The sequence below is a fragment of the Ranitomeya variabilis genome, chromosome 8 (assembly GCF_051348905.1).
Source record: "Ranitomeya variabilis isolate aRanVar5 chromosome 8, aRanVar5.hap1, whole genome shotgun sequence".
Lineage (NCBI taxonomy): Eukaryota > Metazoa > Chordata > Amphibia > Anura > Dendrobatidae > Ranitomeya > Ranitomeya variabilis.
Window position 1 is genome coordinate 161,879,351 of NC_135239.1, and position 25,384 is coordinate 161,904,734.

The 25,384-nt window shown below is 43.3% G+C and overlaps 1 protein-coding gene across 1 annotated transcript; it reads left to right on the forward strand.

Moving 5' to 3' along the window:
- Nucleotides 1–17,672: 17,672 nt before the first annotated feature.
- On the forward strand, nt 17,673–20,475 carry LOC143787525 (protein kinase C theta type-like). Its single transcript, XM_077276355.1, has 4 exons — nt 17,673–17,837; nt 18,359–18,550; nt 19,139–19,267; nt 19,884–20,475. The coding sequence occupies exons 1-4, from the start codon at nt 17,772–17,774 to the stop codon at nt 20,061–20,063; spliced, it is 567 nt and encodes a 188-aa protein (XP_077132470.1). The 5' UTR covers nt 17,673–17,771; the 3' UTR covers nt 20,064–20,475.
- The last annotated feature ends 4,909 nt before the right edge of the window (nt 20,476–25,384 follow it).

Consider the following 25,384-nt stretch of genomic DNA (forward strand, 5'->3'; position numbering starts at 1 on the left):
GCAACCAATCACAAGCCGTGACGTCACGGGAGGCTGGACACGCGCCCATTTCAAAATGAGCGCGTCCAGCCTCCCGGCTTGTGATTGGTTGATCGCGGCGCAACCAATCACAAGCCGTGACGTCACGGGAGGCTGGACACGCGCCCATTTCAAAATGAGCGCGTCCAGCCTCCCGGCTTGTGATTGGTTGATCGCGGCGCAACCAATCACAAGCCGTGACGTCACGGGAGGCTGGACACGCGCCCATTTTAAAATGAGCGCGTGTCCAGCCTCCCGTGACGTCCCGGCTTGTGATTGGTCAGGGCGGCCATATTGCCGGGACGCGGACCAATCACAGCAAGCCGTGACGTAATTTCGTCACGGCTTGCTGTGATTGGTCCGCGTCCCGGCAACATGGCCGACCTGACCAATCACAAGCCGGGAATTCACGTAACCAAGTAATAGCGCGATTTTTAAACAAACAACGCTGCCGGTTCCCTCGCTGAAGTCCCGGCTGCGTCGGACAGGTGAGTATAGCGATATTTTTTATTTTAATTCTTTCTTTTACACATTTATATGGTTCCCAGGGCCTGAAGGAGAGTTTCCTCTCCTTCAGACCCTGGGAACCATCAGGGATACCGTCCGATACATGAGTCCCATTGACTTGTATTGGTATCGGGTATCGGTATCGGATTGGATTCCGATACTGTGACGGTATCGGCCGATACTTTCCGATACCGATACTTTCAAGTATCGGACGGTATCGCTCAACACTAGTCACAATACTAGGTGACTGTTAGGTTAAGGATTCCGAAGTCACTTTTCTTACTTTACCTTCAACTGTTGGAGAGTGAAGACGACTTTTGCGCACTTAACAAATTCGTTATTATTGATATTAACTTATCATGGGACGAAAAAGGAAGTGTAGTGAAAAGAATAAGAGGAGTGCTAAAAAGAGATGCACGGAAGAGAGTTTTTCTCAGCGAGGAGAAACTTCTCAGGACATTGTACAGGACGTACCTGTTGAGAAAACAGAAGATCCCTGTGCAACATCTTCTGGATATCCACCAGAGATAAAGACCCTTAAAAAGGGGGAAAAAAGAGGGAACTCATCTCCTGCGAAGGAAGATGAAACCCCAAATAAGAGAGGAAAAATTGTGGAAACTTCTCAGGACATTGTACAGGACGTACCTGTTAAGAAAATAGATGATCCCTGTACAACATCTTCTGGATATCCACCAGAGATAAAGACCCTTAAAAAGGGGAAAAAAAGAGGGAACACTTCTCCTAAGAGAGGAGATGCACCCCCAAATAAGAGAGGAAGAATGGTGGAATCTGAGAGTGGAAAGGATGTTACCTCTGAAATAAGGTTTAGCGGATCAGCTAAAACCAGGAGCTCTCACATACATCATGAGAGAGCTGAAAATCAAAGTTGTAGAGAACAACTTAAGAGAAAGAGGACATCTGACACTGAGACCACCACAAAGAGAAGACGTGAGACTGACAAATCCATCGATCAAGCTCCAGAAGGTAAAGTCTTTAGTTTTTTAGTCACAGGCCACATCCATCTTTTATATACAGTGTTCATTTATTTTACAAAATGTAACCTAATGACATAATCGTATCCCGTACATCTTACCATTTACATCAGAGCTCTCCACCTTCTATACTTGGGGCTCTCCAGCCAGAACATGGTAGTAACCAGGTTCATCAGGGTTCAAAGTTCATGATAGATTGAAAATTGCCAATTAATTGTAGCATTATATCTGAGTGTGACTGTAAGATTAATTGTTGGTTCTTATATCTGTTTTCCCATCTAGGTGTAATCGGTGCTCAGACCACCAGCCCTTCAGAGGAAGTGACTGCCTGTCTTTCCCTGGAGAGTTTCATCTTTACCAGGAAGCTTGGAGAAGGCAGTTTTGGCAGGATCATGCTGGCGACACATCAACCCAGCGGACTTCAGCTGGCTGTCAAGATGGTCAAGAAGAGGGAATTGTTGGAGTACGCTAAACACACCATCCGCTTAGAGAGAGAGGTCCTGGAAATCACTGAAGACAGCAGATTCTTCACACATGCCTATGGGACCTTCCAGACAGCGGTAAGAGACTCCTCACTTTCTAAAAATTCCTTTCTCCCTATCATGTCCAGTTGCTTCCATTAGATTGTAAATTCAATCTTTGCCTGTGGAAATGAGTAGCCCTGCTGCATGCTCTGTGTGCCTGTATTCCCTGGGCGCCATTACTGGTGGCTATCATTAGAGGATTTTGACTTAATTTTCGCCCTGGACACCTCTCCAGTGTGTGCAGACAAGGAGACATGTCTTCTGGACACACAGTAGAGGTCCCAGAACCATAGTAAATGTTATAAGGATGGATAAAATCTGCATTATTTACAATCATCTTCCCTCCTCTCGCACAGGACTATGCATTTTATGCCATGGAATATCTGAGTGGTGGCGAGTTGACTGCATTTATCAACTCCAGAGGCCCCCTGGATGTCTGCACGACCAGGTAAGAGAACAGCCGCTCTGTGATTTCTGTGGCCGCTGTCTCCCCTCATAGTTATTAGTGGTGCATTAGAACAATTAATGCTGATAGGATTTTTTCTTCCTTATTAGGTTCCTTGCAGCAGAAATCTTGAGTGGAATAGAGTTTCTCCACAGTCGGGGGATTATTCACCGGTAATAAGTCATTTCTTCTTTTATACATAGGGAAAGATTTACTATGGGAAATAGATAAATGTGCCAGAATTGTGGTGTTATTTGTGCCAAAAATCTCGTGAACATAATGTGTACCACATTTATGAAGTGTTTTAGACCCTTTTTTGGGCTCACTCGAAGAGGGGACAAGGCTTTTATGGAAATGGGAATAGTTTGATAGGAATCCATGTGGTTTACAATGTCACAACGTGCAACTAAACTGTAACCAGATTTTTGTGAAAATTATTGGCTCTAAGTAATTAAAACAATAGTGGTGTAACATCAGACAAAAGTCTCTGAAGATGCTCCTAATTTGTCAAACAGTCACTGTGATGAATTTGGCGCATATTCAGACAGCCTGGTATATGTCTACACAAGATAGGATTAGTGAATCTGCCCCCAGTGTTTAGTGAGTGGTCCTGTGAAGCCCCCACAGTAACCAGCACTACAGCTCATCTATGTCTGATTCACAGAACTATTTTTCTTTCTTTTTAAGGGATTTAAAACCAGACAACATTCTTCTGGACGGCGATGGACACGCTAAGATTGCTGATTTTGGCCTTGCTGCTATGAATGTATTTGGCTGTCAGAAGATCAGAGGCTTTCAAGGCACTCCTGGCTATATGGCTCCTGAGGTGACTATGTGACTACTAATATCTCATACTTTATTATCCACCTGCAATTCTCCCTTAATGTGGAGCTTGTGGAATCACAGATCTATCACCACAGCGGCCCACATTTACTAACGCTAACTAATAGATAGACTGTGTAAGGGCCCCCATACATATTAGACTAAAGTCAGCCAAACCGGCCAATATCAGAAGGATCAGCCAACATTCTAATGTGTACTGGGGCCTCTAGACTCTATATCCAGGAGGAGAAGGATCTAGCACATTGGATTTCCAATGATCAATCCTTTATTTTTTGGAGTCTGGCAGAGTTTCTCTAATAGAGAACATAGAAGTTCTTGGCTGAACTGTGAGTTCCTGTTCATGGGAGAGGTAGCTATCAACCAAATGATCTTTTGGCTGACATGTATTATGTATGGGGGCTTAGGTGTGGAAAAACTCTACCAGTAAACATGGACCACAATTGTTTTCTCTCTCCCAGGATGGACAATGTACTAACTTACTCTTCTAATCTTATGTTTCCACAGATGGCTCGTCGACAGCCCTATAATTACACTGTTGACCTGTTCGCTTTTGGGGTCACAGTCTACCAAATGGCCACAGGATATTCCCCGTTTTACTCTGGTTCGTGTTTACGAAGGGTTGCCTATTCAGTGACATGTGATAAACCTTGCTATCCAAACACCATGGATTCTCAGCTGAGGGATGTCATAGAGAGAGTGAGTAAATAGACAAATATACCTGGAGACATAGGAAGCATAGACCAGTCATGAGTTTTGATAATACACCGTACATTTCATCACCACTGTATTGGGTATTTCAGCTTTATCCAATAGAAGGAATTGGGACAATGCTGGAGCCCCGGGACAGCCTCTCCTATATTCCTATATGTACAGCGTTCTCATCTACAGGCCAATTTATACAATAAAGAGGCTGCGGCGCTCACCAAAACCTCTCCACACAGGGTATCGGTCCCTGACTGATCAACTACTGATGACCTATCCTGTGCTATCCTGTCCTATCCTGTACTATCCGATCCTGTACCATCCTATCCTGTCCTATCCGATCCTGTACCATCCTGTTCTGTACTATCCAGTCTTATCCTGTCCTATCCTATCCTTTACTTTACTATCGTATCCTGTATTATCCTATCTTATCCTGTCCTATCGCATTTGTTCCTAGCAATGGCTGTTTAAATAAATTCATCTTTCTGTAAGAAAATTAGAAATCAATTCTGTAACTGCTTTTTTTCTGAGATTATTTCTATAATTACTTGTGATATAATAATGGTTCTTATTTATTTGCAGCTCTTGTGTAAAACACCAAAGAAGAGGCAGGATGTTTGCAGCAATTTAAAAGGACATCCATTCTTCTCGCCCATAAACTGGAAGGAATTAGAGGCGGGAAGGTCACTTCCACCATTTACAATGACACCTGTAAGTGCACAGCGTTATTTTATTATAATGTCACCTGCTCGTCTGTGTAATGTGATAACGTGTAAGAAATACTCAAATAATGAGTAACAATCCTACATAGTGTAGGCCAGAATGTGTTTATCCTCCCCTGCTGGTAAATGGGAGGAATTACAGTATGGGGCAGGATGGACAGGCTTTTACATATTTCTCAAAAGTGTAATTATTGTCCCCAATTCTTCAGAAGGCCACTTAGTGAATAACTTGGATTCGTTATGCTGTGTTCACACTCTGCATTTTTTTTGCGAAAGAGCCATGTTGCTCTTGCAATTTTCGGAAGAAAAACCACAACAGAATTATGAATTTTTGTTGATACTGCGGCAAAAGAACCCGATGTGGTTGCAACGTGTGACCAAAAGTTTATGGTGCAGTTGTAGCAGATGTGGATACCGCAGATTGCCAGGCAGCACCAGTAGTTGACTTGTTCTCAAGCTGCAGGTAACGATGCATCATGGCGATTAGCGGTAATCTGCACACGGTTACCACGGCTCATCCACAATCTGTACAGGTGCCCTCAGGAGGGGACGGATATAATTAAATACCTAATGAAGTAACCAGACTAATTTGTTTTCTTCTATAGATCCCAGTTTTGGAAACCAGCAAACAAATTGAATTGGACCAAGTGATGTCTGGCATTGAAGCTCAGGAACCACCTATAACCCCGAAGGACCAGCGGCTGTTCTGTGGCTTCTCCTACATCAGCAACAGGTGGAAGAGCATTGAAAGCCGCAGAAATAACAGCAATGGAAATATAACTTAGTTCCCTCCCCCCAGTACCTGACTACTGGGTCAGGGAGGCGTGGACCTGGGTGTGGTCTGAAGAAACAGGCGGGGTCTGTTGTTATCCCACCCCGAGTTCTTCCATCTACTCTGTTACATATCAGAGACCATAGTGTCCTGCATTCTCTATTGCTGCCCCATAACTCACCTGGCTGGCATGCTGCTTGGAGATGTAGGACCGTCAGACTACAGGACGGCACGGTGGCGCAGTGATCAGCACTGTTCGCGAGCAGCGCAGTGCTCTTGGGTGTAAATCTGGGACACCATCTGCACAGAGTTTGCATGTTCTCCCCGTGTCTGTGTGGGTTTTCCCCGGGTACTCCGGTTTCCTCCCACAACTCAAAACATACTGCTAGGAGAAAAAAAAATAAATTATTAATTATTGAACATCATCATCCTGTATCTCGTGTATTTCTGTATTTATCACCAGTATGTGACATATAGAAAGGTGGTAACACTGCACAGTGTCAGGACGTTCATATACTATTACTTATCCTCTACATTACACACCTGTAAGAATTCACTGATGTCCACAGTGACATAAAACATGAATTTCTGAATAAGTAGGTTTTGAGCCTCTAGTAGTCTGCACAGTTACGATGTAACACGTAAACTCACCGGCTCCTTCCTACAGCCCTCCCTATACGTTGTTATTGCTTCCTCCTGAGAATGAGGTTGTGTTGTTACTAGAACTCCGGGTTTTCTGTTACTACGTGCGCTATGAGGATTTTATTTAGCTGTATATGTACAGCGGATGTTGGTTGTGAGTGCATGGAGCGGGCTCAGGAGCGGAGAGCGCGTCCTACAAGGCGGCAGTGGGTTGGATACACAGCTGACTCGCATCTATAACTGACTGAGGTTACATTGTTACTAGGACTATGGGTTTATGCATCTTCCTGCAGCCTCTAACTCTGACATTATCACTCTCTTCCATCTCCCCATGAGGCCTAATGTCCGTCAGTCGCTAATCTATTGTATATCTGTCCCATAAAAAGCACATATCTCAGCGTCTACAATAGGAATGTTCAGGTCCTGCCCCCGAGAATACAAGAAACTGCACAGGACGCCTACTTTTAAGTGGGTATGTAATCCACATCAGTTTTCGGGTGTGATTTGGTACATTGAAGGGAAAGTGCTAAAAATTAAAACATTTAGAAAAAAAAAATCAAATTCACAGTTTTATAACCTTCCCGACCTTGGATGTACGGCGTATGTCATGGCAATTATGCGCGATCGCCACCAGACGTTCAGCTAACATGAAAGCTGTAACCCAGCTCTCACTGCCAGGAGCGGCGCCCGCACTTGTCTCCGCAGTTTAACCCCCTAAATGCTGTGAATTATATCAATCGCAACATATAACGGGCAGGGAAAGGGAGGGGGCTCTCTCTCCGCTCCGATCGGTGCCTCCGCAAGGGCCTCATCGCTGCCATGGTGACCCTGGTCACGAGGCTAGCAAACTTGTTACACCATGCTCAGAGCATGGTCTAAACAAGCTAAACAAGACCTGACAGCTGTAAATCATTGCAAATGCTTTATAACAGCGATTAGAGTGATAAAAGTGAAAGTTACATAGAGGGACAAAGTAAAAAAGTAAAAATAAAGTAAAAAAAATTTAAAAAATAGTTTTAACCCCTTAACCGCCAAGGGTGGTTTGCACGTTAATGACCGGGCCAATTTTTCCAATTCTGACCACTGTCCCTTTATGAGGTAATAACTCTGGAACGCTTCAACAGATCCCGGTGAATCTGACATTGTTTTCTTGTGACATATTGTATTTCATGATACTGGTAAAATTTCTTTGATATTACCTGCGTTTATTTGTGAAAAGAACTGAAATTTGGTGAAAATTTCCTGACGAAGGAATCAGTGATTCCAAAACGCGTTGGATTGTGGTCCGTAGGGCGCTCCATAGCCATAGCCAGTCCCGTGAGGTATCACGTGACCGTGACATTACGCAAAGTCCTGCAGCTTCCTGCACTTTGCTGGCTGTTCGCCGGCTTCTGACCTGGACACCCACAGGCGGTAACTTGTTACCAACAATCAGAGGCGTCTGTCACTGGCCGGGACGGCGCCCCACCAGCAAGGAAGCCTTCTCTGTTTGGTGGAATCTGGCATGCACAAACTAGTGCATACCGCAAGGACCTTCCACATTTGGAACCACCATCCCTGCAGCATCATCCTGACACACAGGTAAATGAATAATAGGCGGCATTGAATATATTGTGTCAACTTGTACACTCCATCCAGGTGCATATATATATATATATATATATATATATATATATATATATCTGGTAGGGAATTTTTCCCACTATCTGGTCTATTTGCCCAAATATGAACTTTGCATGTATTTAATAAAAACATCAACCTTGTCCCACAAAAAAAGAAGCCATCACATGACTCTGTTGGCAGGTTTATAGGAAAATTATAGCTCTCAAAATATGGCGAAGCAGTAATAAGTGTCTTTTAGTGTGTGACTGCAGCCAAACATAAAAATGAAAATAAAAAAATTTGGGCTAAAAGAACATTTTTGTGGGGAAAATTTGATTTTTTTTTTATTTTCATGGCTCTACTTTATAAACTTCTATGAAGCACCTGGGGGTTCAAGGTGCTCACCACACATTTAGGTACATTCCTTGAGGGGTCTAGTTTACAAAATCTGGTCACTTGTGGGGGGTTTCCACTGTTTAGGCACATCAGGGGCTCTCCAAACGTGACATGGCGTCTGCTCTCGATTCCAGCTATTTTTGCGTTCAAAAAGTCAAACGCCGCTGCTTCTCTTCCGAGCCCTGCCATGCGCCGAAACACATATGGGGTATCGGTGTACTCAGGAGAAACTACATAACAAATTGTAATTTCCATTTTCTCCTGTTACCATTGTGAAAATACAAAATATGGGGCTAAAGTAAAAATTTTACGAAAATAAAGTAAATGGTCATTTATACTTTCACATTGCACTATTTTCTGTGAAGCACCAGAAGGGTTAATAAACTTCCTGAATGTGGTTGTGAGGACTTTGAGGGGTGCAGGTTTTTTTAAAGGTGTCACTTTTGAGTATTTTCCCCCAAAAGTCACTTCAACTGATGTGGTCCCTAAAAAATGGTTATGTAAATTTTGTTGGAAAAATGGAAATTGCTGATCAACCTTTACAGCGTCATGTCAAAGTTTGGCACCTCTAGCCAAAATTACTGTTATTGTGAATAGTTAAGTAAGTTGAAGATTAAATGATCTCTACAAGGACTAAAGATGACACATTTACTTTGTATTTTTGGCAAAAAATATACATAGTGAGGGGCGTGGCTATGTAGCTGAAGAGAGAAGACGTACCCCAGGAGGGCTCCCAATTCCTAATGCTATCCTGCCATTTAGACCCCTTTAAAGTGTGGGCTGCATGTTGATTTGTAATCCCCTTGGACCCTGGAAGGTGCTCCGCCTAGACCTTTTTTGGCACGTCTTCTCAACTGCAAGGATAGAGACGCTATTCTACGTCTGGCAAGGCAGAAGAGCCCCATCAAATTTCACAATGCCACAATTTCGATCTGTCCGGATTTCTCCATGGAGCTTCAGAAGCAGCGGGCACGGTTCATGGAAATTAAGAAACAAATTAGAGACCGGAATGCTGTATACTCCATGATTTATCCTGCCCGACTGCGGGTCGTTCATGAGGGTTACTCTACATTCTTCACTGATCCGGAGGAGGCGGCTGAGTGGCTACGGGTCCACAAGGTGTCCAATGTAAAAAAATCCTAATGTACTTGTGCGAATAATTATACCGTGTTTCCCCGAAAGTAGGACCCCCCCGAAAGTAAGACAGGGTGGGGGTTACGGGGGGGTCCTTCAATGTAAGGCCTCCCCCGAATGTAAGGCAGGGTTGGGGGGCCACTGTGAAATATAAGGCCCTTACCTTTGGGCCGCCGCTATCCCCCAAATCCTCTGCCAGGGGATTGAAAATTGCAGCGATGTCCGTTATTCCTTCGGTGTTCGGTGGGCGCGGCCATCTTGCTTTGGCCGCGCGTGCGCAGAAGCGGCGCTCTGCTGGCTGCGGCGCTCTGCTGGCCGCGGCTTCAGGAAAATGGCCGCCGCGACAGCCATCTGCGCACGCGCGGATGCCCGCGGCCATTTTCCTGAAGCCGCGGCCAGCAGAGCGCCGCTTCTGCGCACGCGCGGCCAAAGCAAGATGGCCGCGCCCACCGACCACCGAAGGAATAACGGACATCGCTGCTATTTTCAATCCCCTGGCAGAGGATTTGGGACCTTGGACATGCGCACACCACTACGCCACCAATGGAAAACTACGCAAGATCTGGGGGAGGACACCACACGTTGGTAACGTATTTCTGCAGCTAATGTAAGACCTCCCCCGAAAGTAAGACAGGGTGGGACTTTTTGGGGTAAAATTAATGTAAGACAGGGTCTTACTTTCGGGGAAACACGGTATAATGGAGCTTTCTGTGTGGGTGTCTAACCTAACAACAATACCGGATGCTGAATCTAGCGAGGGTATCCCCGTTTTCACTTGATAATAGGAGCATGGGACTACGCTCCTACATTTTTTGGTTTTTGCTCTGTTTCTTTTTCTATGTTTGTTTTATCTGTTCTGTGTGTAGAAATCGCCGCCAACGGATCTCTCGACCTCTATGTGTTATCCCTAGGCATTGCCCGGTCAATACTATTTACCATTTCTTGATGAGTGAGTATGGGGTCTGAAATAATATGCATGACCTGCAATGTGCGTGGTATTAAATCTCCCCGGAAAAAGATTAAGGTATTTTCGCAGATCAAGCGCTACCATCCACATATCGTAGCAATGGTAGAGACACATTAGACTAGAGACGCGGCCTGATATGGTCCATACACGTGTTTCACACCAGCTACTCAAGAGGGGTCTCACTGATAATTCATAGAGACGTTAGATGGGAGATGAGGGAAGCTAGGAGGGACTCTGAAGGTCGGTTCGTCTTCGTACATGCAATAATTAACTCTCGTGAATATGTCATATTATGTGTTTACAACCCTCCTCCAGCTAATATATCAATACTTCAGATGGCAATGAGCTATGCCCTAAGTTTCCCGGACGCAAACGTCATCTGTATGGGAGATTTTAATCTAGTCATGGATAGCCGCCTTGATAGGCTGAGACTGGGTGATGAGATAGCTGAAGAGTCCTCCTCTCAGGCTCCATCTCAATAGGCTTTATTTATGGAGGGCAGTGGTTGGTTGGATCTGTGGAGAACGCGCCATCCCGGGGTAAAAGGCTATACCTGTCACTCATCTACCAGACGTTCTCTCTCTCACCTAGACTATATATTTGGATCCGAAGGGTTGGCAGTATGGGTAGATAGTGTTGTGAAGAGCGGAACAAAAATGGTTACCTCAATGAACCAAAAAGAATTTGTGATCAATATTGACCTATCCATTCAAGGACATTTTAGCTATAGTATGAAATCCTATTTTTCTTTTCTGTGAAACTGCCACATAGGCGAAACTGTATTGTATTGTTTTGTTGTGAAACTGCCGCCCACGAAACTGTTTCTTTCTTTCCTGTTTTGTCTCTTTGTTTAAACATGTAAAACTTGTATAACCACTAAACCTACCGATACAACTATATAAAGAAGGGATAGCACCTTGAAGGCAGGCGTGCTTCAGAGACTTCCCAGTGATACACTATACAAGACGTGTCTTGTGTATTATTTCTGGTGATTCCCCACTTCCAAAGGCTACTCCAACTGAGTGTGATCCATATTTAAGTGCCACGTATTTAAGTGCCACGTATTTAAGTGCCACGTATTTCAGTGCCACGTATTTCAGTGCCACGTATTTCAGTGCCACGTATCACGTATTTCAGTGCCACGTGTTTCAGTGCCACGTATTTAAGTGCCACGTATCACGTATTTCAGTGCCACGTATTTCAGTGCCACGTATTTCAGTGCCACGTATTTCAGTGGCACGTATTTCAGTGCCACGTATTTCAGTGCCACGTATCACGTATTTCAGTGCCACGTGTTTTAGTGCCACGTATTTAAGTGCCACGTATCACATATTTCAGTGCCACGTATTTAAGTGCCACGTATTTAAGTGCCACGTATTTATGTGCCACGTATTTCAGTGCCACGTATTTCAGTGCCACGTATTTCAGTGCCACGTATTTAAGTGCCACGTATCACATATTTAAGTGCCACGTATTTAAGTGCCACGTATTTAAGTGCCACGTATTTCAGTGCCACGTATTTCAGTGCCACGTATCACGTATTTCAGTGCCACGTGTTTCAGTGCCACGTATTTAAGTGCCACGTATCACGTATTTCAGTGCCACGTATTTCAGTGCCACGTATTTCAGTGCCACGTATTTCAGTGCCACATATTTCAGTCACGTTTAGGGTTAGGGTTAGGGTTAGGGCTAGGGTTGGAGGTAAAGTTAGGGTTGGGGCTAAAGTTAGGGTTGGGGCTAAAGTTAGGGTTAGGGTTTGGATTACATTTACGTTTGGATTAGGGTTGGGATTAGAATTATGGGTGTGTCAGGGCTAGGGGTGTGGTTAGGGTTACCGTTGGGATTAGGGTTAGGGGTGTGTTTGGGTTAGGGTTTCAGGTAGAATTGGGGAGTTTCCACTGTCCAGGCACATCAGGGGCTCTCCAAGCGCGACATGGCATCCAATCTCAATTCCAGCCAATTCTGCGTTGAAAAAGTAAAACAGTGCTCCTTCCCTTCCGAGCTCTCCCGTGCGCCCAAAAAGGGGTTTACCCCAACATATGTGTTATCAGCGTACTCGGGACAAATTGAACAACAACTTCTGGGGTCCAAGTTCTCTTGTTATCCTTAGGAAAATAAAAATTTGGGGGGCTAAAAATCATTTTTGTGGGAAAAAAAAGATGTTTTATTTTCACGGCTCTGCGTTATAAACTGTAGTGAAACACTTGGGGGTTCAAAGTTCTCACAACACATCTAGATAAGTTCCTTGGGAGGTCTAGTTTCCAATATGGGGTCACTTGTGGGGGGTTTGTACTGTTTGGGTACATCAGGGGCTCTGCAAATGCAACGTGACGCCTGCAGACCAATCCATTTAAGGCTGCATTCCAAATGGCGCTCCTTCCCTTCCGAGCTCTGTCATGCACCCAAACAGTGGTTCCCCCCCACATATGGGGTATCAGCGTACTCAGGACAAATTGGACAACAACTTTTGGGGTCTAATTTATCCTGTTACCCTTGTGAAAATACAAAACTGGGGGCTAAAAAATCATTTTTGTGAAAAAAAAGAATTTTTATTTTCACGGCTTTGCGCTATAAATTTTTGTGAAACACTTGGGGGTTCAAAGTTCTCAAAACACATCTAGATAAGTTCCTTGGGAGGTCTAGTTTCCAATATGGGGTCACTTGTGGGGGGTTTGTACTGTTTGGGTACATCAGGGGCTCTGCAAATGCAACATGACGGCTGCTGACCAATCCATTTAAGTCTGCATTCCAAATGGCGCTCCTTCCCTTCCGAGCTCTGTCATGCGCCCAAACAGTGGTTCCCCCCACATATGGGGTATCAGCATACTCAGGACAAATTGGAAAACAAATTTTGGGGTCCAATTTATTCTGTTACCCTTGTAAAAATACAAAGCTGGGGGCTAAAAAATCATTTTTGAGAAAAAAAAAATTATTTTCACGGCTCTGCGTTATAATCTGTAGTGAAACACTTGGGGGTTCAAAGCTCTCAAAACACATCTAGATAAGTTCCTTAGGGGGTCTACTTTCCAAAATGGTGTCACTTGTAGGGAGTTTCAATGTTTAGGCACATCAGGGGCTCTCCAAACGCAACATGGCGTCCCATCTCAATTCCAGTCAATTTTGCATTGAAAAGTCAAATGGCGCTCCATCCCTTCCAAGCTCTGCCATGCGCCCAAACAATGGTTTACACCCACATATGGGGTATCAGCGTACTCAGGACAAATTGCACAACATTTTTTGGGGTCCAATTTCTTCTCTTACCCTTGGGAAAATAAAAAATTGGGGGCGAAAAGATCATTTTTGTGAAAAAATATGATTTTTTATTTTTACGGCTCTGCATTATAAACTTCTGTGAAGCACTTGGTGGGTCAAAGTGCTCACCACACATCTAGATAAGTTCCTTCCTTAGGGGGTCTACTTTCCAAAATGGTGTCACTTGTAGGGAGTTTCAATGTTTAGGCACATCAGGGGCTCTCCAAACGCAACATGGCGTCCCATCTCAATTCCAGTCAATTTTGCATTGAAAAGTCAAATGGCGCTCCTTCCCTTCCAAGCTCTGCCATGCGCCCAAACAATGGTTTACACCCACATATGGGGTATCAGCGTACTCAGGACAAATTGCACAACATTTTTTGGGGTCCAATTTCTTCTCTTACCCTTGGGAAAATAAAAAATTGGGGGCGAAAAGATCATTTTTGTGAAAAAATATGATTTTTTATTTTTACGGCTCTGCATTATAAACTTCTGTGAAGCACTTGGTGGGTCAAAGTGCTCACCACACATCAAGATAAGTTCCTTAGGGGGTCTACTTTCCAAAATGGTGTCACTTGTAGGGGGTTTCAGTGTTTAGGCACATCAGGGGCTCTCCAAACGCAACATGGCGTCCCATCTCAATTCCAGTCAATTTTGCATTGAAAAGTCAAATGGCGCTCCTTTCCTTCCGAGCTCTGCCATACGCCCAAACAGTGGTTTACCCCCACATATGGGGTATCAGCGTACTCAGGACAAATTGTACAACAACTTTGGGGGTCCATTTTCTCCTGTTACCCTTGGTAAAATAAAACAAATTGGAGCTGAAATAAATTTTGTGTGAAAAAAAGTTAAATGTTCATTTTTATTTAAACATTCCAAAAATTCCTGTGAAACACCTGAAGGGTTAATAAACTTCTTGAATGTGGTTTTGAGCACCTTGAGGGGTGCAGTTTTTAGAATGGTGTCACACTTGAGTATTTTCTATCATATAGACCCCTCAAAATGACTTCAAATGAGATGTGGTCCCTAAAAAAAAATGGTGTTGTAAAAATGAGAAATTGCTGGTCAACTTTTAACCCTTATAACTCCGTCACAAAAAAAAATTTTGGTTCCAAAATTGTACTGATGTAAAGTAGACATGTGGGAAATGTTACTTATTAAGTATTTTGTGTGACATATGTCTGTGATTTAAGGGCATAAAAATTCAAAGTTGGAAAATTGCGAAATTTTCAAAATTTTCGCCAAATTTCCATTTTTTTCACAAATAAACGCAAGTTATATCGAATAAATTTTACCACTAACATGAAGTACAATATGTCATGAGAAAACAATGTCAGATTCGCCAAGATCCGTCAAAGCGTTCCAGAGTTATAGCCTCATAAAGGGACAGTGGTCAGAATTGTAAAAATTGGCCCGGTCATTAACGTGCAAACCACCCTTGGGGGTGAAGGGGTTAATGAGATCATGTCCAGCAATTTTGTATATTGAATAAAAAAACGTATTTATTTATTTATTTGGTTATTAATCTATTTGTTGCTGCATCAGTTATTGGGAATTTTCTAGGTGTTTACAGATTTTTGAATAGTTAGATGCAAAACATTTAGGGTCCTTGAGTAGGATCTTAAAAAATGCTAACTATGTTACTATGAAAAACGAAACTTTTCTTATACTAGGTCATCTGATTATGTCAAACTTAGTCCTGCAGCAACCGATGACATCATCGCTTACACTCTGGCTGATGATGTCACAATGGCGATGATGTCACAATACTAGTTAACTGTTAGGTTAAGGATTCCGAAGTCACTTTTCTTACTTTACCTTCAACTGTTGGAGAGTGAAGACGACTTTTGCGCACTTAACAAATTCGTTATTATTGATATTAACTTATCATGGGACGAAAAAGGAAGTGTAGTGAAAAGAATAAGAGGAGTGCTAAAAAGAGATGCACGGAAGAGAGTTTTTCTCAGCGAGGAGAAACTTCTCAGGACATTGTACAGGACGTACCTGTTGAGAAAACAGAAGATCCCTGTGCAACATCTTCTGGATATCCACCAGAGATAAAGACCCTTAAAAAGGGGGAAAAAAGAGGGAACTCATCTCCTGCGAAGGAAGATGAAACCCCAAATAAGAGAGGAAAAATTGTGGAAACTTCTCAGGACATTGTACAGGACGTACCTGTTAAGAAAACAGATGATCCCTGTACAACATCTTCTGGATATCCACCAGAGATAAAGACCCTTAAAAAGGGGAAAAAAAGAGGGAACACTTCTCCTAAGAGAGGAGATGCACCCCCAAATAAGAGAGGAAGAATGGTGGAATCTGAGAGTGGAAAGGATGTTACCTCTGAAATAAGGTTTAGCGGATCAGCTAAAACCAGGAGCTCTCACATACATCATGAGAGAGCTGAAAATCAAAGTTGTAGAGAACAACTTAAGAGAAAGAGGACATCTGACACTGAGACCACCACAAAGAGAAGACGTGAGACTGACAAATCCATCGATCAAGCTCCAGAAGGTAAAGTCTTTAGTTTTTTAGTCACAGGCCACATCCATCTTTTATATACAGTGTTCATTTATTTTACAAAATGTAACCTAATGACATAATCGTATCCCGTACATCTTACCATTTACATCAGAGCTCTCCACCTTCTATACTTGGGGCTCTCCAGCCAGAACATGGTAGTAACCAGGTTCATCAGGGTTCAAAGTTCATGATAGATTGAAAATTGCCAATTAATTGTAGCATTATATCTGAGTGTGACTGTAAGATTAATTGTTGGTTCTTATATCTGTTTTCCCATCTAGGTGTAATCGGTGCTCAGACCACCAGCCCTTCAGAGGAAGTGACTGCCTGTCTTTCCCTGGAGAGTTTCATCTTTACCAGGAAGCTTGGAGAAGGCAGTTTTGGCAGGGTCATGCTGGCGACACATCAACCCAGCGGACTTCAGCTGGCTGTCAAGATGGTCAAGAAGAGGGAATTGTTGGAGTACGCTAAACGCACCATCCGCTTAGAGAGAGAGGTCCTGGAAATCACTGAAGACAGCAGATTCTTCACACATGCCTATGGGACCTTCCAGACAGCGGTAAGAGACTCCTCACTTTCTAAAAATTCCTTTCTCCCTATCATGTCCAGTTGCTTCCATTAGATTGTAAATTCAATCTTTGCCTGTGGAAATGAGTAGCCCTGCTGCATGCTCTGTGTGCCTGTATTCCCTGGGCGCCATTACTGGTGGCTATCATTAGAGGATTTTGACTTAATTTTCGCCCTGGACACCTCTCCAGTGTGTGCAGACAAGGAGACATGTCTTCTGGACACACAGTAGAGGTCCCAGAACCATAGTAAATGTTATAAGGATGGATAAAATCTGCATTATTTACAATCATCTTCCCTCCTCTCGCACAGGACTATGCATTTTATGCCATGGAATATCTGAGTGGTGGCGAGTTGACTACATTTATCAACTCCAGAGGCCCCCTGGATGTCTGCACGACCAGGTAAGAGAACAGCCGCTCTGTGATTTCTGTGGCCGCTGTCTCCCCTCATAGTTATTAGTGGTGCATTAGAACAATTAATGCTGATAGGATTTTTTTTCTTCCTTATTAGGTTCCTTGCAGCAGAAATCTTGAGTGGAATAGAGTTTCTCCACAGTCGGGGGATTATTCACCGGTAATAAGTCATTTCTTCTTTTATACATAGGGAAAGATTTACTATGGGAAATAGATAAATGTGCCAGAATTGTGGTGTTATTTGTGCCAAAAATCTGGTGAACAGGACGTGTACCACATTTATGAAGTGTTTTAGACCCTTTTTTGGGCTCACTCGAAGAGGGGACAAGGCTTTTATGGAAATGGGAATAGTTTGATAGGAATCCATGTGGTTTACAATGTCACAACGTGCAACTAAACTGTAACCAGATTTTTGTGAAAATTATTGGCTCTAAGTAATTAAAACAATAGTGGTGTAACATCAGACAAAAGTCTCTGAAGATGCTCCTAATTTGTCAAACAGTCACTGTGATGAATTTGGCGCATATTCAGACGGCCTGGTATATGTCTACACAAGATAGGATTAGTGAATCTGCCCCCAGTGTTTAGTGAGTGGTCCTGTGAAGCCCCCACAGTAACCAGCACTACAGCTCATCTATGTCTGATTCACAGAACTATTTTTCTTTCTTTTTAAGGGATTTAAAACCAGACAACATTCTTCTGGACGGCGATGGACACGCTAAGATTGCTGATTTTGGCCTTGCTGCTATGAATGTATTTGGCTGTCAGAAGATCAGAGGCTTTCAAGGCACTCCTGGCTATATGGCTCCTGAGGTGACTATGTGACTACTAATATCTCATACTTTATTATCCACCTGCAATTCTCCCTTAATGTGGAGCTTGTGGAATCACAGATCTATCACCACAGCGGCCCACATTTACTAACGCTAACTAATAGATAGACTGTGTAAGGGCCCCCATACATATTAGACTAAAGTCAGCCAAACCGGCCAATATCAGAAGGATCAGCCAACATTCTAATGTGTACTGGGGCCTCTAGACTCTATATCCAGGAGGAGAAGGATCTAGCACATTGGATTTCCAATGATCAATCCTTTATTTTTTGGAGTCTGGCAGAGTTTCTCTAATAGAGAACATAGAAGTTCTTGGCTGAACTGTGAGTTCCTGTTCATGGGAGAGGTAGCTATCAACCAAATGATCTTTTGGCTGACATGTATTATGTATGGGGGCTTAGGTGTGGAAAAACTCTACCAGTAAACATGGACCACAATTGTTTTCTCTCTCCCAGGATGGACAATGTACTAACTTACTCTTCTAATCTTATGTTTCCACAGATGGCTCGTCGACAGCCCTATAATTACACTGTTGACCTGTTCGCTTTTGGGGTCACAGTCTACCAAATGGCCACAGGATATTCCCCGTTTTACTCTGGTTCGTGTTTACGAAGGGTTGCCTATTCAGTGACATGTGATAAACCTTGCTATCCAAACACCATGGATTCTCAGCTGAGGGATGTCATAGAGAGAGTGAGTAAATAGACAAATATACCTGGAGACATAGGAAGCATAGACCAGTCATGAGTTTTGATAATACACCGTACATTTCATCACCACTGTATTGGGTATTTCAGCTTTATCCAATAGAAGGAATTGGGACAATGCTGGAGCCCCGGGACAGCCTCTCCTATATTCCTATATGTACAGCGTTCTCATCTACAGGCCAATTTATACAATAAAGAGGCTGCGGCGCTCACCAAAACCTCTCCACACAGGGTATCGGTCCCTGACTGATCAACTACTGATGACCTATCCTGTGCTATCCTGTCCTATCCTGTACTATCCGATCCTGTACCATCCTATCCTGTCCTATCCGATCCTGTACCATCCTGCTCTGTACTATCCAGTCTTATCCTGTCCTATCCTATCCTTTACTTTACTATCGTATCCTGTATTATCCTATCTTATCCTGTCCTATCGCATTTGTTCCTAGCAATGGCTGTTTAAATAAATTCATCTTTCTGTAAGAAAATTAGAAATCAATTCTGTAACTGCTTTTTTTCTGAGATTATTTCTATTATTACTTGTGATATAATAATGGTTCTTATTTATTTGCAGCTCTTGTGTAAAACACCAAAGAAGAGGCAGGATGTTTGCAGCAATTTAAAAGGACATCCATTCTTCTCGCCCATAAACTGGAAGGAATTAGAGGCGGGAAGGTCACTTCCACCATTTACAATGAAACCTGTAAGTGCACAGCGTTATTTTATTATAATGTCACCTGCTCGTCTGTGTAATGTGATAACGTGTAAGAAATACTCAAATAATGAGTAACAATCCTACATAGTGTAGGCCAGAATGTGTTTATCCTCCCCTGCTGGTAAATGGGAGGAATTACAGTATGGGGCAGGATGGACAGGCTTTTACATATTTCTCAAAAGTGTAATTATTGTCCCCAATTCTTCAGAAGGCCACTTAGTGAATAACTTGGATTCGTTATGCTGTGTTCACACTCTGCATTTTTTTTGCGAAAGAGCCATGTTGCTCTTGCAATTTTCGGAAGAAAAACCACAACAGAATTATGAATTTTTGTTGATACTGCGGCAAAAGAACCCGATGTGGTTGCAACGTGTGACCAAAAGTTTATGGTGCAGTTGTAGCAGATGTGGATACCGCAGATTGCCAGGCAGCACCAGTAGTTGACTTGTTCTCAAGCTGCAGGTAACGATGCATCATGGCGAATAGCGGTAATCTGCACACGGTTACCACGGCTCATCCACAATCTGTACAGGTGCCCTCAGGAGGGGACGGATATAATTAAATACCTAATGAAGTAACCAGACTAATTTGTCTTCTTCTATAGATCCCAGTTTTGGAAACCAGCAAACAAATTGAATTGGACCAAGTGATGTCTGGCATTGAAGCTCAGGAACCACCTATAACCCCGAAGGACCAGCGGCTGTTCTGTGGCTTCTCCTACATCAGCAACAGGTGGAAGAGCATTGAAAGCCGCAGAAATAACAGCAATGGAAATATAACTTAGTTCCCTCCCCCCAATACCTGACTACTGGGTCAGGGAGGTGTGGACCTGGGTGTGGTCTGAAGAAACAGGCGGGGTCTGTTGTTATCCCACCCCGAGTTCTTCCATCTACTCTGTTACATATCAGAGACCATAGTGTCCTGCATTCTCTATTGCTGCCCCATAACTCACCTGGCTGGCATGCTGCTTGGAGATGTAGGACCGTCAGACTACAGGACGGCACGGTGGCGCAGTGATTAGCACTGTTGGCGAGCAGCGCGGTGCTCCTGGGTGTAAATCTGGGACACCATCTGCACAGAGTTTGCATGTTCTCCCCGTGTCTGTGTGGGTTTTCCCCGGGTACTCCGGTTTCCTCCCACAACTCAAAACATACTGCTAGGAGAAAAAAAAATAAATTATTAATTATTGAACATCATCATCCTGTATCTCATGTATTTCTGTATTTATCACCAGTATGTGACATATAGAAAGGTGGTAACACTGCACAGTGTCAGGACGTTCATATACTATTACTTATCCTCTACATTACACACCTGTAAGAATTCACTGATGTCCACAGTGACATAAAACATGAATTTCTGAATAAGTAGGTTTTGAGCCTCTAGTAGTCTGCACAGTTACGATGTAACACGTAAACTCACCGGCTCCTTCCTACAGCCCTCCCTATACGTTGTTATTGCTTCCTCCTGAGAATGAGGTTGTGTTGTTACTAGAACTCCGGGTTTTCTGTTACTACGTGCGCTATGAGGATTTTATTTAGCTGTATATGTACAGCAGATGTTGGTTGTGAGTGCATGGAGCGGGCTCAGGAGCGGAGAGCGCGTCCTACAAGGCAGCAGTGGGTTGGATACACAGCTGACTCGCATCTATAACTGACTGAGGTTACATTGTTACTAGGACTATGGGTTTATGCATCTTCCTGCAGCCTCTAACTCTGACATTATCACTCTCTTCCATCTCCCCATGAGGCCTAATGTCCGTCAGTCGCTAATCTATTGTATATCTGTCCCATAAAAAGCACATATCTCAGCGTCTACAATAGGAATGTTCAGATCCTGCCCCCGAGAATACAAGAAACTGCACAGGACGCCTACTTTTAAGTGGGTATGTAATCCACATCAGTTTTCGGGTGTGATTTGGTACATTGAAGGGAAAGTGCTAAAAATTAAAACATTTAAAAAAAACAACAAATTCACAGTTTTATAACCTTCCCGACCTTGGATGTACGGCGTATGTCATGGCAATTATGCGCGATCGCCACCAGACGTTCAGCTAACATGAAAGCTGTAACCCAGCTCTCACTGCCAGGAGCGGCACCCGCACTTGTCTCCGCAGTTTAACCCCCTAAATGCTGTGAATTATATCAATCGCAACATATAAAGGGCAGGGAAAGGGAGGGTCTCTCTCTCCGCTCCGATCGGTGCCTCCGCAAGGGCCTCATCGCTGCCATGGTGACCCTGGTCACGAGGCTAGCAAACTTGTTACACCATGCTCAGAGCATGGTCTAAACAAGCTAAACAAGACCTGACAGCTGTAAATCATTGCAAATGCTTTATAACAGCGATTAGAGTGATAAAAGTGAAAGTTACATAGAGGGACAAAGTAAAAAAGTAAAAATAAAGTAAAAAAAATTTAAAAAATAATTTTAACCCCTTAACCGCCAAGGGTGGTTTGCACGTTAATGACCGGGCCAATTTTTCCAATTCTGACCACTGTCCCTTTATGAGGTAATAACTCTGGAACGCTTCAACAGATCCCGGTGAATCTGACATTGTTTTCTTGTGACATATTGTATTTCATGATACTGGTAAAATTTCTTTGATATTACCTGCGTTTATTTGTGAAAAAAACTGAAATTTGGTGAAAATTTCCTGACGAAGGAATCAGTGATTCCGAAACGCGTTGGATTGTGGTCCGTAGGGCGCTCCATAGCCATAGCCAGTCCCGTGAGGTATCACGTGACCGTGACATTACGCAAAGTCCTGCAGCTTCCTGCACTTTGCTGGCTGTTCGCCGGCTTCTGACCTGGACACCCACAGGCGGTAACTTGTTACCAACAATCAGAGGCATCTGTCACTGGCCGGGACGGCGCCCCACCAGCAAGGAAGCCTTCTCTGTTTGGTGGAATCTGGCACGCACAAACTAGTGCATACCGCAAGGACCTTCCACATTTGGAACCACCATCCCTGCAGCATCATCCTGACACACAGGTAAATGAATAATAGGCGGCATTGAATATATTGTGTCAACTTGTACACTCCATCCAGGTGCATATATATATATCTGTATATCTGGTAGGGAATTTTTCCCACTATCTGGTCTATTTGCCCAAATATGAACTTTGCATGTATTTAATAAAAACATCAACCTTGTCCCACAAAAAAAGAAGCCATCACATGACTCTGTTGGCAGGTTTATAGGAAAATTATAGCTCTCAAAATATGGCGAAGCAGTAATAAGTGTCTTTTAGTGTGTGACTGCAGCCAAACATAAAAATGAAAATAAAAAAATTTGGGCTAAAAGAACATTTTTGTGGGGAAAATTTGATTTTTTTTTTATTTTCATGGCTCTACTTTATAAACTTCTATGAAGCACCTGGGGGTTCAAGGTGCTCACCACACATTTAGGTACATTCCTTGGGGGGTCTAGTTTACAAAATCTGGTCACTTGTGGGGGGTTTCCACTGTTTAGGCACATCAGGGGCTCTCCAAACGTGACATGGCGTCTGCTCTCGATTCCAGCTATTTTTGCGTTCAAAAAGTCAAACGCCGCTGCTTCTCTTCCGAGCCCTGCCATGCGCCGAAACACATATGGGGTATCGGTGTACTCAGGAGAAACTACATAACAAATTGTAATTTCCATTTTCTCCTGTTACCATTGTGAAAATACAAAATATGGGGCTAAAGTAAAAATTTTACGAAAATAAAGTAAATGGTCATTTATACTTTCACATTGCACTATTTTCTGTGAAGCACCAGAAGGGTTAATAAACTTCCTGAATGTGGTTGTGAGGACTTTGAGGGGTGCAGGTTTTTTTAAAGGTGTCACTTTTGAGTATTTTCCCCCAAAAGTCACTTCAACTGATGTGGTCCCTAAAAAATGGTTATGTAAATTTTGTTGGAAAAATGGAAATTGCTGATCAACCTTTACAGCGTCATGTCAAAGTTTGGCACCTCTAGCCAAAATTACTGTTATTGTGAATAGTTAAGTAAGTTGAAGATTAAATGATCTCTACAAGGACTAAAGATGACACATTTACTTTGTATTTTTGGCAAAAAATATACATAGTGAGGGGCGTGGCTATGTAGCTGAAGAGAGAAGACGTACCCCAGGAGGGCTCCCAATTCCTAATGCTATCCTGCCATTTAGACCCCTTTAAAGTGTGGGCTGCATGTTGATTTGTAATCCCCTTGGACCCTGGAAGGTGCTCCGCCTAGACCTTTTTTGGCACGTCTTCTCAACTGCAAGGATAGAGACGCTATTCTACGTCTGGCAAGGCAGAAGAGCCCCATCAAATTTCACAATGCCACAATTTCGATCTGTCCGGATTTCTCCATGGAGCTTCAGAAGCAGCGGGCACGGTTCATGGAAATTAAGAAACAAATTAGAGACCGGAATGCTGTATACTCCATGATTTATCCTGCCCGACTGCGGGTCGTTCATGAGGGTTACTCTACATTCTTCACTGATCCGGAGGAGGCGGCTGAGTGGCTACGGGTCCACAAGGTGTCCAATGTAAAGAAATCCTAATGTACTTGTGCGGATAATTATATAATGGAGCTTTCTGTGTGGGTGTCTAACCTAACAACAATACCGGATGCTGAATCTAGCGAGGGTATCCCCGTTTTCACTTGATAATAGGAGCATGGGACTACGCTCCTACATTTTTTTGTTTTTGCTCTGTTTCTTTTTCTATGTTTGTTTTATCTGTTCTGTGTGTAGAAGTCGCCGCCAACGGATCTCTCGGCCTCTATGTGTTATCCCTAGGCATTGCCCGGTCAATACTATTTACCATTTCTTGATGAGTGAGTATGGGGTCTGAAATAATATGCATGACCTGCAATGTGCGTGGTATTAAATCTCCCCGGAAAAAGATTAAGGTATTTTCGCAGATCAAGCGCTACCATCCACATATCGTAGCAATGGTAGAGACACATTAGACTAGAGACGCGGCCTGATATGGTCCATACACGTGTTTCACACCAGCTACTCAAGAGGGGTCTCACTGATAATTCATAGAGACGTTAGATGGGAGATGAGGGAAGCTAGGAGGGACTCTGAAGGTCGGTTCGTCTTCGTACATGCAATAATTAACTCTCGTGAATATGTCATATTATGTGTTTACAACCCTCCTCCAGCTAATATATCAATACTTCAGATGGCAATGAGCTATGCCCTAAGTTTCCCGGACGCAAACGTCATCTGTATGGGAGATTTTAATCTAGTCATGGATAGCCGCCTTGATAGGCTGAGACTGGGTGATGAGATAGCTGAAGAGTCCTCCTCTCAGGCTCCATCTCAATAGGCTTTATTTATGGAGGGCAGTGGTTGGTTGGATCTGTGGAGAACGCGCCATCCCGGGGTAAAAGGCTATACCTGTCACTCATCTACCAGACGTTCTCTCTCTCACCTAGACTATATATTTGGATCCGAAGGGTTGGCAGTATGGGTAGATAGTGTTGTGAAGAGCGGAACAAAAATGGTTACCTCAATGAACCAAAAAGAATTTGTGATCAATATTGACCTATCCATTCAAGGACATTTTAGCTATAGTATGAAATCCTATTTTTCTTTTCTGTGAAACTGCCACATAGGCGAAACTGTATTGTATTGTTTTGTTGTGAAACTGCCGCCCACGAAACTGTTTCTTTCTTTCTTTCCTGTTTTGTCTCTTTGTTTAAACATGTAAAACTTGTATAACCACTAAACCTACCGATACAACTATATAAAGAAGGGATAGCACCTTGAAGGCAGGCGTGCTTCAGAGACTTCCCAGTGATACACTATACAAGACGTGTCTTGTGTATTATTTCTGGTGATTCCCCACTTCCAAAGGCTACTCCGACTGAGTGTGATCCTGACATTTCCTGGCGCCGAACAGGGACCCGAGGTCTGTGTATTCCTTCAAGAACACCGGCAGAATACGAACGAAAAGAGAATCTGGGATAATGGACGGCAGATGAATAAAAACCTGGCCAGGTAAGAGACACTGTTAGATCTCTTATATCTGCCCTGCACTGTCCGTAAGATTTTCTGTGTCGTGTTCTTTAGCGGGTAGTTCTAGTAGAGGAGGATACCTATAGCTCGGGTTCTTGAACTATTTA